Raw genomic sequence first — 14,564 nt, 5'->3', positions numbered from 1 at the left:
CCATTTCTAGAGGGGGGGGGGGGGGGGGGGCGCTCTACACGTATTAATTGATCAAGAATTAGTCCATGCTGTTAGATTGTTAGGACAGCACCACGCACACATGGAAATTTGCATGAAAACAAAATAGATTACACACCGCATGACCACTCTTATTAAGCCTTTGCTTGTCACAATTTGGGATAAACGTCGGATTAGACAACAAGGACGGGTCTGCTTGGCCACTTCCATTAATCTTAAGCAAAAGAGAGTGTCTTCAATGGGGCATGGAACCAAGCTTCCACAACCAAGCATGTTGCTGAGACCCACATTAATTATAGACTTCTGTGCCTCTAGGAACTTTCAAGCTAATGACATTCATTTCCTCATTGTTTATACTCTCAGAATCAATCATTTATGCTAAATCTAAAACTACAAGGTACGTATCATCAATTTGTTAATCAAAGAAGATGACATGAATATAATTTAGTGAAAGGCCTAGCCTCCAGGAGTTGATATATACCAATTGCCATCTCTCATTCAACCATGTAAAATTCATCTTGGGATGGTGAACCTTAAATGAGGTGTATGGTCATTACTATCCTTTCCAAACTTAGAGGAGAAATGTGTTTATACAAACCGCGATACCATTTTAAGATAATACTAGCCAGTTTTCAGGTTACTCTGTGGGCATCAACTTGGCATAATCACAAAATTTTCAAAATATTATATGTTATTCATTAATTTGCTAATAATTTGTTTTTTTTTTAAGAAAAGGAATCGGAAGAAGAAGAAAGTAGAAGAATGAGACAAGGGTTTGTTATAGCAGTGAATCATGTGTCTTTTCAAGGACCCCCAAATTTATGACCAATGGAACCAAAACGTTATCGGGATCCAAACCTGGAGCTCGCATTCAAGCCATGTTGGATTTGATTATATATTAATTTCGGGGCTACAAGTCAAGAAAGTCCTCCATGCATGCCTTGCATGATGTGAACCCTCCGTGTCATTTTTAAGGATTTGAGGACGAGAGCAAAGAAAAGACCAGCAGTATCACCGTTAGAGAACAATATAAAACTGTTGTTTGACAATCACTACTAGTATTTTAAGTAAAATCAAGCTACCACATAAAATTAACCATGCTTTACAGCTATACATGACTCGTCTTTCCAGGCTTCACTACTGATCTCCCCGGATTGTAAGCCAAAATCCCTCCTCGTTCTTTTACGGGGAAGCCAAACACGCCATGAAAAAACAGCTTGCTAGAACAAAATTGGTACGCTGTTTCTATTATACGACAAGAATATTTGTAGTTTTATCAGCCACAAGTTTCATTATATTCACCAGAAAGAAAGAAAGCACAGACGTTACAGCAGTTGTTTGCTTGCGTGATCTGTAAACAGTGAAATACTTGTATGATTCTCACAAGAAATATAACCCAACTGGCTATGATGTGAAATTGTGAATCCAGAAACGCCCAAGGGGCAAGAAAAGATAGGTAGCAGAACAGGCAGTTTATTTATTATTAAATCTTGGTTGGAGGTCTCAGGCTTGTGCAAAAACTGAATTCTTCATTTGGCGTGTAAATGCCCACGTCTCCACCTGGAATTGGCCCTATATTATATGCAACACAGGTACAACATGCGATGGTTTAGCTAGCACGCAAGTGGAACTTTAAGTGCACCAGTTAATTCTGCATTGCATTGCATGACATGACAAAATAAGTTCAGCGATGTAGTTCCTTCCATGCCCATTATTAAATATTTGAAGCTGGATTATTACAAACTTTAATGAATGAAGCTTCTTGTGTGTTCGCTAGCTAGCGTAGTCAAAAAGCTTCACTTAAATAGCACTATTCAAGGTTCATATATATATATATATATATATATATATATATATATATATATATATATATATAGGTGTTGAAATATCATTAATTCACACATGCGACATTAACTGGGTTACAATGCGGGCGATTAATTTGTGCTGAACACCGAAAAGTGAAAAAACAGAAAGAAAGAAAAACTAAAATATGCAGCCTTCAATATTTCTTGCAAATTGCAAACTCCACATAAAAGTCTCAAGATTCTTTCCCTATTTGCACTGGAGATTGAACATATATATCATCCTCAGGTGTGTGTAAAGAAGTACCTTATGAACCCACTGGTAATTAGAACGTGAATGACTTAAAATCCAGTTAAAACGGACTTAGTCTAGTCATGCAAACTGGCATAAAAGTCACTCTGACTGCTAAGAACGCACAACAAAAGATGTGTATGCACAGTTTGTTGTAATTCTGTAATGATTACAGGCACGGTGGAGATCGGAGAAAACATGTCAATAGTTGAACTAGTCCTGTTTGTGACCTTACTGGATACAGCTAGTGCAGAAAGCATAGAGCAGTTAATTAAGCAATGTTACTTAAGAAAAAATTAGGCAGTCATCTAGGCACCGATCCCAATGAAAATATGCTAAACTATGTTCGATAAGATCATCGAATTAGAGATGAGAAATAGTACTTTAATCCTTTATGAAAGATATTAGGGCGTATATCGGGATTTGCTAGGTTTGGTTTCAGAGCTCTTCATATTCAAAGGAATAAAACAATGCAGGCGTCTTCAGGAGGGGGCAGAATACCCTTGAAATGGGCTGATGAAGAGGAGCAAACAGGGCAAGAAGGCCGAGTTTCATTTCTTTGCCTCTTTATTTGAAATAATTATCATTGTTGACTAGCTAGCAAAACATTAAGTTTGGGTTCTCTAGAGTAGCCACAAGTTTTGAGATAAAGGATTAGACACAGGCTTGCAAATTTGTTGATAGTAAATGCCTAATCTCAATAAATGATGCATTAGATTTTTTTGCAGTTTAATTGGATATAATTTTTTATTTAACTGTTGTATCATACTAAAATTTTATTAAGAGATTCTAATTTTTTATAGACTTATAATTTTGTAGCAATTAAAAAATAAAAAGGCCTTCTAATTAGACCTATAAATTACTATTTGTGATTTGAAATATTTTTCCTAATTCGTAATAAATTTCTTGCAGTTTAATTGAACAAATTTTTTTATTCAATCATTTGAATCAGACTAAAACTTTGTTAAAAGATTCTAAAAATCTTGTTTTTTATAAAGTTAAATTAAATTTTACAACAATCAAAAAATAAAAAGACCTCTTGATTAGGCTTATAAGTTACTGTTTGTGATTTGCGATATTTTTCCTTGTTGGTTTAAAATTCATTTTCTTATTTGGTTTAGAAATCTTTTATTATTTTTCTAGATTTTCTTAGGAAATTTCTACTAGTATAAATAGAGTTATTTAACTTGTATTTTAATAAACTACATAAACATAAATTATCCAGTAATAAAATTTTAAATTAAAGTTTTAATGTGATTTATGTTCAACATAATTATGTGTTTTTATGCTTATTGTTTTTCTTGTGTTGTTTTTGTCAATATTAGTTGATATTAAAGCTCAATGACCTTAAGTTATTGCCCTGCAACTCCAAGTTGTTTTATTTGTTATGTGTATGTAAACAACTATGGTTGAAAAAGATTACATAAGAGAAACATATTCATGTAAGAGGGGACGAGGAGATTCTTTTTAGGATATAAATATTTTGGAATTAGTGATAAAAAACACGGATAAACATATTATAAAATTTAAAAAAAATATTCATAAACTAATAATAGAAGATATATAAAAATAAATTACAAAGTTAATCGTATTATTTAGCAGATATGAGGAGCTTGAAAGACTTTTTGACGAGGATTGGCCTTCAAATACATAACCTATTACACCTAGATTACACAGTCCTGCATACCTCTTTTTCAATAAAAATAAAGATATTTTAGTATAAAAGATCAAGTGACAGCAATACTGACCCAGTTAGAATACAACTTGTTAATTATATTTTTTTATTCCATGGTTAAAAGCATCAATTAAATAGGTTGTGTGTTAATGAAAACTAAAATTCATTTTATAGAAAATTTTAAAAATAAGCATCATGTGTAATTTAACAATTTGGACATTTAATAATGTGAAACTTTTATCAGCTTTTAGCTCATAAAAGCCTTTTTTTTTCTCTCACACTATGACGTACATGAATTAGTTTTCTGGTGAAAAAAAATGTTGTGTAAATATATATATATATATATATATATATATATATATATATATATACACACATACTCGGTAAAGAATATTGTATTTTTACACCTATATACACAACGGGCTAAATAAATAGATGATTTATAATTATACATACGTCTATATTATTGGTAAACTTAAAAAGTACGTTGGATGGTTAAGAAAGTTTGTTATCTTTCTTGTTAGTTTCAACTTAAAAATCTTATTGGCTATATTGCATGTGCCATTGCAATGCCTCATAGAGGTGAGTAAAAAAATCAAAAAACTAATTAAATTAAAAAAATCAGAAAAAAAAATAACTGAAAAAACTGAATCATGAAAAAAAAATTGATTAAATTGATTAAAATTTTAAAAAAACCAGTTGGTTCGGTTTTATAAGTCTGAAATAAAAAAAAAACCGAACCAAACCGAATTTAAACCGAAAAAACAAAAAAAACCTGAGCCAAACAGGAAAAAAACCGAGTCAAACAGAAAAATCGATCCAAACTGGTTTGAACTAGTTTTTATCCTAAAAAATCAAACTGAATTAAACCGAAAAAAAAAACACCTGGAAAATCATGAAATTTTAATACATTCAGTTAATTATGGAATCATTTAAAATACTGGGCTTATATGTGTTTTTGTAAATGGGCAGACAATAGAACATGGTTTTTAGGGCATGTTCTGTTGATAAAGCCCATAAGCAGGCAGGGAGCCTGAAATTCTTTTTTAAGGATATTACAAGGATGATGCACTCAGTTCATTCTTGACATCCACGAAAAACAAACAACTATAAGTTGTGTTTTTCTTGAGGCTCTCTGATCATCAAAGAGCTGTCAACCATATGTGTTGATTTTGTATTTCGATATGTTTTTCGAGATTAAGTCAGAGCTGTTAGAGATGAAATAATTAAAAAGAATAAAAAGTTTAAAAACTAAATGCTTATTATTTTTTAAAACATAATTGAATCAAAAGCACATATTACTGAAGTACTGGTTTGCTGGAAATTGTAGATGGATACTTGTTTGATAATTTATTGTGTTTGTATGAAGATTATAAATATTTTTAACGTCTTTTTTTTTTTTTCTGCTAACAACTCTAAGTCCTGTCATGACCGTTATTTGTGTTTCCTGAAGAAATTAATTCTCATAATAACATGATTTAAACCTCGTCGTTTTGGATTGAAAATGGGCAATAGTTGGTTGTTTTATTCAAATGAATACAGTCCTTTGCAAACTGCCAGATGGTGTTATGCCAGCCAACATGTAGGTGTGCCAAGCTTACAGAGGGGTGATTTTTTAGGAAGAAGAGCGAGTTAGGATTATGATATATATTATATAGTCTATTGTCTTCTTATATCATCTCCCTGCCCTGCTAGGTAAATTGTTATGGAGTTCTCATGATGATGTACTGATTAGCAAAAGGGTTTTGATTTTGATGTTAATTGTTTTGGGTTCTTTATGACTGTAAGATTTCAGATTTCATGTGATGAGAAATGTTTTGAATATATATATTGGTAATAATGAGTGATTGGGTTCACTTATACGTATCTCGACTAATCTTTCGAGATCCTGAAATTAACGATTATGTAAGTTTCTAGTAGTCTTGAGGTCCGTGTTACTCAAACTAGTGGCTTTTAAAAAGCAAATCCAAGATCTGATTAATTAAATTACACCCCTCATAATTATTTTTATTGTATATTTGATTGTTGTTGTGGTCTGATTTCCTAAAATGTTCCATGTTTAGGTAGATAATTTTCATGCCCTAGGGACGGGGATGGAGTTGCAGGAAGTGTATTTGGAGGGTTTGGTGCATAGTTTTTAGACCCGGTCCGGTTCAATGCTCGAGTTTCGAGTTTTTATCGGGTCATCCGGGTCAATTCTATTTTTTTAAAATCAAAATGCGTCGTTTTAGTAAAAAAAAAAGTCAACGGATTACAATCAGGTTTTTGACCTGATTTTGCCGGGTTGCCGGGTCACACCGAGTTTTTCCTTTCCCTGTTTTTTCTTCAACCCGGTCCTGTTCTATCCCTAGAGCAGCCGGGTCCTAAATGAACCCCACCGGACTGGACTAGATTTTAAAACTATGGTTTAGTGTTCCATCCTATATTAAACGGGTGGTATTTCGTGGCTAGTATTATGTCATAAAGTGGAAGATTTCATTTATATACATTTTGATATCTAATATTTTTCAAATATTTTATTTTGATTTCTATATTTTATTTCTTATAAATAAGTCCTTTATTAAAGTTTTTGAACCCAAATGTAATTTAAACAAAATATTAACTTTCCAAAATCTCAACTTAAAAAAATTTAAATCAAAACATACAAGAAAAAAAATGTTCTCGTGATAGATATATCATATTATAGAAATAAAATTTATTGTCAGAACCAGTTTTGGGTAAATACCTAGCAAATCATGATTAGTTTTGGACATGTTTCATGTTTTTATGTGTAATTTTGTTTCTTTTAAGTTTCTTTCTCTCCCCTTCTTTTTTTACTTTTGTTTTCTTCCTTTTTCCTTTTTATTCTCCCCCTTCATTTTCCCCGTCCTTTTATTTCCAATAGCCATCACATTATCCCCTCTCTCAAAGATTGCTATGTTTCTGATTACTTCTTGAAGAATTATTTGAGATAAGTGACATAAACAAAAAATGATATTATAAGAAAAACAACATCCAATATATATTATATTTTGACTTTATTATTATATTTTTTTTATTAGAAAATAAGTTAGCAATACCTTATATTTTTTATGTTAAAAAACGATCTGACTCGCAATGCGGTTTAATGTTAGCATGTTATATATCTTTTTGTTTCTTGTTAATTGTTATATTTGCTTGAGTTAGAAAAATGATCTGACTCACAATACAGTTTGTTGTTAGCATGTCATGTGTTTTTTTTTTTTTAATTAATGGTTGTATTTACTTGAGTCTTGAACTGTTGTTTGTGGTGTATTTTTTTTTTCAATATTCTTAGATGTTATGTCTTATTATTTATCTTTTTGTATATTTTATTTTATCTATGTTTTATTTTTTCAGATTCATTGTTTGATAAAAAAAAGTGTTGATCTGGTGACCAAGTATGTTTAAATAATTGTTCGTAGTTTTCATGATAATAAAATTAGTAGTAGTAGTAGATGTGGTTTTTATTAATGTTTTTTACATTAAAATTGTTTAATGTTCTTCCATATTCACCTTTTTCTTTCGTTTATTAATATTATTTCTTATAGATGGATATGCCAATTTGATTTCTACTTTCTATCTGTTTACTGTAAAACTAGCTTTTTATTTATAATACACGTGTATAAATATTTTACCTCCATTTCTTGGTTTTAATTGACATAGACTTGATGGAAAAAAAAAAGAATGCAGGGGTAAATGTAAGACAAAATAAAAATACAGACCACATTAGGAAATCTCAAAGAGTTCAAGTACCAAATATATTGTCACTAATCGGACAAAGGTGAATATCACTACATAGACGGTTATGCCCCTGGTATTCATGTTGCCCTAGACCCTTCGATATGAAAGGCCGAGATGTCATAGCTCGAAATCCAACGGCTTATAAGCCTCATTCAGCCCTTTATATTTATCTCAACCAGCCACTTCGCCATCTCCTTTCTTTCTCGTGCTCTCTGAGGTTTATTGTCCAGGGATTCGGATTCCTGCAAAAGAGAAAAGCCCGTTTCAAGGATCAAAATGGTGTGCCACTCTTGTAATAATTTCGCCTTTTCTTTGCCATGATCTGCTTTGTCTTTTAACTGATCTGTTTTTTGAATGTTGTTAATGAAAGGTTCTCCAAAACGATATCGATTTGCTTAACCCACCAGCAGAGCTTGAGAAGAGGAAGCACAAGCTCAAGCGTCTTGTTCAGTCCCCCAATTCCTTTTTCATGGTAATTATAAATATTTTTTTTCTGTTTATTTTTTTCTGGTTATATCGTTAGTTTATGATAATATTTTCTTGTAAAAACTTGCAGGATGTGAAGTGCCAGGGTTGCTTCAACATGTAAGTCCTGTCATGACCTTTGTTTATTTTTTCTTGATAATTTTTTTCACATTAACAAGATTTAAACTTTTATCTGTTTGGATTGAAATATTTTTCTTGATGAATTTTTCATAATAACAAGATTTAAGCTTTTATATGTTTGGATTGAAAATGGGTAGTATTTGTTTTTTATTTATTTAAATGAATACATATATGTGCAGAACAACAGTGTTTAGCCACTCCCAAACAGTTGTGGTGTGCGGGAACTGCCAGACAGTGTTGTGCCAACCAACTGGGGGTCGTGCCAAGCTTACAGAGGGATGCTCGTTCAGGAAGAAGAGCGAGTGAAGACAATGATAATTTACTGCCTCTTTATTTCTTCCTGCCCTGTTCGGTAAAATTTTTGGAGTTGTTTCTCAGGCATGATGATGATGAATTGCAAACAGGGGTTTTGATTTTGATGTTTAATCGTCTTAGGTCCTCTATGACTATATGATTTTGGATTTGATGCACTGAGAAATGTTCTCAATATCAATTTAAGTCTATTATTTAGATTTTGAATGATGTTGCTGCCTTTCATTATGTTTCTGTTGATTATGGTCTATGCCTTTTTTGAGGCTTCATGTTTCTACATACTGCTGCATTATGCTTGTCAAGCTTTTATCTTATAATTTATGGAAATTGGTTGATGGTACATTAGGAATGTTATTTAATTTTCCCCTACTATGCTAGCAATAGCTAGGCACATAGTTTTTTCTGCCATCAGCTTTGATGAGAGCAATGGAGTTCATAATGATCTTGTCCGAGTATTTCTTGATTTTGGAGACTGGGTTGTGGGTTTTATGAATAATGACAGTCAAAGCACCTAGACAAAACGAATATGTACTGTCTTCTATTCCAGCCATTAGAAAGTGTTTTGATTTCTCTAGTTTTCATTCTTTTGATGACATCTTTTGCATTTTGAATGGATTTCCCATTTTTGGGTGAAGCGAATTTCCTGCCATCGGTAATGTGTTATACTGGACTTGTGTTGCTTGTATTGATTTGAGATTACTAGGTGATTGTGGTAGCTAGGTAATTTAGGCAAGGAAGAGTTGAGACATGGTCTTAATTCTTTTTTTGTTGGATGGCATCACAGTCATTAGGACAAGAAGGCAACTCACTGTGAAATAGGCGGCTGGGAACCTTTGCTGTTATCTGTTTGATTTTGGTACAATGTTCTATTGTATTGAATGGCTTCCACGCCATGTTTTGTAGCTGGTAAATTTGTACGGTTATGGGTTATAAATTTACTGTAAAGGAGACGAAACGCTTTAAAATAGGCCTTTGTTTTGTATGCTTACATGGATCTATGTCTTTTTTAGCAAAATAACAGTTTGGTAAGTTTGGTTCACGTCGAAGAAAAAAAGAGGACTTGAAGGTACATGGAAGTTACGTTTATGATATCATAGGGTCTGCTAGAAGGATTTTAATTAGCAAATTAAACTATAACAAAGATGTCATTAATGGTGATTGGAGTGGGGTCACCTTCACTATATCAAAGAGGCCATCAGCGCTTGCGTTTCCCTTCTTGCCAATGGATCTCCCACCTATTTCGGAACTCAAATTGAGCCATGTTCTGTAATGGATTCCTGTTTTTGAGGGTTTTTGTACTCTTTGAATTTGAAGTGTGACTGACCTTGCGAAAATGGTAGAAGTATAAAGATCAGTGTAAATTGCTCAAAAAATTGACACAACTATGATTCGCAGCATGAAATAGTCTTATGAAAAGATGAGTGGATGTCATCTTGAACAATTCGTAGCTGACTGCTCAGGGTTCTGTAGCCAAGATTTTGAACAATAGCCTTAATTAGATTTTAACAAACTTTTTAAGTATTCTATCCAGTTATTTGTAGCCATCATTCAGGTCTAAACTGTCTGATTCTTGAATTTTATATAAAATTAAAATTAATCATTAATTTATAAAACAATGTTTGCGCCGATGCTTCCCGAATGCAATCCTTCATGCTGCGGGCTTTGTGCAACTTCTTCTGACTGAGAATGTGATTATCTCGTGCTTGTAAATGTGAGTGTTATCGCTCTTTATGGCCATGGTTTCCCTGGCGATGAATCAAAAGGACAGAAAGAAAAGGTAGAAACTTCACACTGATCCCAGCCTCTACTTGATTCCTTTTTCCCTTCTGATCTGAAGATGCAATATTAGACCTTAACTTAGCACGTTTAACATTTCCGATTTGACTGAAAAATGAGCAGTTAAAATAAGATTAACACGAGTCCTTTGGGTTGGATTGTACCGCACTTTTGCGCTGTAAATCCTATTTCAAAAGATATAACCGCACATCTGTAAAGAATTTTAAAAGATAAAACCGCACAGGAGTTTTCACCATATGGCAGCAATAATTTTCGAAACAATAATTTTTGCAGAAAGCCGCAGTGCCAATATTATAACACTATTGGTCACACGTACATGTCCACAGCTACAATCCATGACTACAAATTCTGCTGATAAATGGCTAATTGACTCTTGTGCATCACATAACATCACTTCTGATCTCTTGAACCTTTCCATTCATTCTGAATATGATGATATTGATGCTGTGTATATGACACAATTAAAAAATACAAAGCTAGTCTTGTTGCAATTTTTTTTTACTAATGATCTTAACTACATAGAAACATTTTCACTTGTTATTAAACTAGCAATAATACATATTGTTCTATCACTTACCATTACTCATAATTAATCTCTGTGTCAACTAGACATGAATAATGCATTTCTTTATGGTAAGCTCACTAAAGCTGTTTTTATAAAGCAACCAACAAGATTTATTAACACAGATCATTCATCTTATATTTATTAACTCAGTCAATTTTTTTATGGTCTTAAACAGAATCGTTGTGTCCGATATCAAACTCTTAGTCATGGTTTGATTTCATTGGGCTTTCAACAATCTTAAGTAGGTCCTTTTTTATTCCTTTATCATAATACAAATCATATTGCATGCTACTTGGTTCATGTAGATGATTTAATCACTATAGAAAACTTTAATCTTCTTATTGTCAGGTTCATTTCTTTATTAAGCTAACAATTTAATCTAAAGGATCTTGGGAGTTTGCATATTTTCCTAGGAGTTGAGGTGGTTCATACTACGTCATATTTTTTTTTTATATAAATCATCATTAGTACATTCATGACATATTACCACGATATAACTTGGAAAGAGCTAAATCAGTCCACACATCTCTTTCCATAACATAGGCACTTGACTTACATGATGGAACTACTGCTGTTGATCCCACATTGTATATAAGTGTTCTTGGTGCCTTACAATATTTGTTACTAACTCAACCATACATTTGCCTTAGTTTATGCATAAACCCTCTCACACTCATTGGCCTAAAATCAATAGACTATTTCATTATCTCGAAGGGATTTTTTATTATGGCTTACATCATTGATGTATTTCATTAATGATTGTTACTGTATATTTTAATGCTAAATCGGTTGGAAATATAGATGACAGAACCTCCACAATGCTTACATGGTCTTTTTAAGGTTTGACCTAATATCCCAAAGCACAAGAAAGCAACATGTTGTTTCTCATTCTTCAATTGAAACAGAGTATCATGTTTTAGCTACCACATCTTCTGAGATTGGGTGGTTATCTTTTTTTTTAAGGAACTTCTATTCCCATTGAACAATTGCCTCTCATTTTATGTGATAATATTGGAGCAAATAAGTTGAGTCTCAATCTATTTCATCATTATCAGATGAAACATATTGCCATTGACTTATATTTTGTTGCAAAAGAGCTACCGAATGTTCATTATGTTTCATCACATGATCAAATGGCTAATTTAATGACAAAATCTCACCCTCGATCTTATTTTAAAGCATTTAGATTCAAGATTCGCATTATTGATGGTGAGTCAATCATGCAAGGACATGTTAAGGATTCTAGTTGTAATGTTTTAAGAAATAGGAAAATATTGGCTATAATATAAACTATATGAAGATATTTAAGTAATCAATAAAGGATTCATCACTCTAGATGGATTAGAAAAACTATTCCATTTGTTCTCAAATAATATTGATTGTAAAATCCTTGGTCAAAGTATAATGAAAGTTAAAAAGAGTTTCAGATCTTATTCAAAGAATTAAAGGCTATAATGCTTAGAACTAAAATGATCTAACAAATTAGACATATTCTATGTTAAAATGTCTAAATCGAAACATTCTTGATAAAGGGATAATAATTACACTGAGAAACAAACTAGTCACTAAAATGTTAAGTCAAACCACTTATTATTTTTCTAATATTTTGAGGATCATGACAAGTTGCTAAACATTGTATTTGATCTTCAAATACAAATCAATCAATTTTTGAATTGATAATAAATTAAATTGTTTACTTTATTTAATTTTATTTTATTTAGAATTATGATTTATATATCCTGGACAAATTAGGAAATCTAATGGGTCACACATATAAGAATCTTTGTTAAAAATTAAAATGAAATGATTAATCAAGTGTGACTTGATTATAAATAAGTTTTAGAAATTGAAGACCTAAATGTAATTAATACATGTATTACAATTCTAAACATAAAAAAATCAAGTAAGGACTTGGTTAAAAAAAAATTTAAAATTATTTTAAAATAATATATGTGATATTATTTAAGGGAAAAATTAGTATTTTGATATTAATAGGGTTTTTAAGCTTTTTATAAATAAAATGTTATATCTCTTATTTTTTTATAAGAAGAAGAGTAAAGTACAATACAAAAACACCTAAAACACAAAAAAAATTAGTACTCAAAGGTATAACAAACCTTCTCTTTTAAAAGGATTTAAGAGATTTTTCACCAGTGATTCATATGGAATAACGTTAGAGGCTGAACATTGGAATGATTTGTGATTTACGAAAACCCAGTATTGAAACAAATATTCAAAGCTGAATAGAACATTATCTTTAGGTAATCTTCACTCAAACCCTAAAGAACTCTAGATTCGTCTAACAAGATTCTTGAGACTCCCTAAAAATTTTAAATTTATCATTTCTGTTTAGTATATGAGTCTTGAAAAACTCAACACAAACTTGATAAGAAGAAAACAAACACAAAGAAAGAATTTTGATGGAAAAAAGCCTTAAACATAAGAATTCTTATTGGGCTTTTATTAAGAGATTTGTAACTCCTTAAATAATTTAGAAACCAACTTTTACAAGGTAGAAAAATCAGAATTCTAAATCAAATAGGTAAAACAATAAAAAACCTAAAATCAAACTAAAAATCCAAAAACAAAAAGAAAAACAACAATATTATCAAAAACAACATCTTCCAAACATAATTTGAAGGTCTTTTGAATCTCAATTAGTTATAACCACCCGATCACCCCATATAACTTAGTTTATAGAATCTTCTAATTAAATTTAAGCGTCATTCAATGTTTGGATTGAAAATTATAAGCTTATTAGACTGGTCATTTTACCTAAACATGTTTTTCTTAAACTTAACTCTATCTTATTAGTCCATAAACAAATCTGCTAAATTTTTTGTTTGGTACGGATATACTGCTGCCTGATCAGAACTATCAAATTCTTTAAACCTACCTGCATCAAGATGCCAATCTCGTATGGAGGTAAATGACTCGGTCCCATTGAACAGGGACGAGCAATCAGTCCACGAGGAGGGACGAACAGTTAGGTCTCAATAAGATGGGGCGAGATGCCGATCCTGTAAGAGAGGTGAACAGCCAGGTCCTATTAAAAGGCATGCGAGGTCGGTTCATCAAGAAGGGATGGGTAGCTATCAATCCACCGAAGAAGGACAAAAGGCCAAGTCCCTTTAAAGAGGGATGAGGTGCCATTCCCGTAAAAGGGGTCCATGGCCAAGTCCTGTTAAGGTGGAGCGCGCAGTCGATTCATCATTGATCACTAAGGAGGGATGAGTAGTTTAAATAATCTCATGGATTATTTTGAGTTAAATGATCGAGAAAAAATTAAAATCTGGAAAATGATTAGCCATCTTCTTTGAATACATCAACCATATTGAGAAACAAGCAACACATCTTCATTAGACACCATCTTCACCCCAGGCTGTTTCTTACTAATTATGAGAGCTTCTTTGGGTTTTCTTACGTTTGATTTTCATTTTCATGCATACAATTGTCATCTTAGCTAGCACACACATATATTTGCAGTATCGGCAGACTACATAATTTGCCAACAATCCTTAACGAGAAAGATAATTCCATAAAATAATTTTAATCCTTCTGTTTTCTATGACCGGGTAAATGAAAGGAAATGTCAAAATCATATGATTAAAGAAGCTGCTGTCCTTTTCCAAGTCCTAGTCAGATAGGTACCAAACAACAGCATTATCTAGCAATTTACTAGTAGTAAACAGGGGATAGCAGGCAGAGTTGATTTCTTCCCCTGATTCCTATCCCTATTGTAGTTCAAGACTTCAA

At 32.0% G+C, this 14,564-nt stretch overlaps 1 protein-coding gene across 1 annotated transcript; it reads left to right on the top strand.

Moving 5' to 3' along the window:
* The first annotated feature begins 7,650 nt into the window (after positions 1–7,650).
* LOC133700679 (small ribosomal subunit protein eS27y-like) lies at positions 7,651–8,656 on the top strand. Its single transcript, XM_062124290.1, has 4 exons — positions 7,651–7,807; positions 7,899–8,000; positions 8,085–8,113; positions 8,314–8,656. The coding sequence occupies exons 1-4, from the start codon at positions 7,805–7,807 to the stop codon at positions 8,438–8,440; spliced, it is 261 nt and encodes an 86-aa protein (XP_061980274.1). The 5' UTR covers positions 7,651–7,804; the 3' UTR covers positions 8,441–8,656.
* Positions 8,657–14,564: the final 5,908 nt, after the last annotated feature.

This window comes from Populus nigra, chromosome 8 (genome assembly GCF_951802175.1).
Source record: "Populus nigra chromosome 8, ddPopNigr1.1, whole genome shotgun sequence".
Taxonomy (NCBI): Eukaryota; Viridiplantae; Streptophyta; class Magnoliopsida; order Malpighiales; family Salicaceae; genus Populus; species Populus nigra.
The sequence above is the reverse complement of the archived record's forward strand: the minus strand, read 5'-3'. Positions and strand labels throughout refer to the sequence as shown.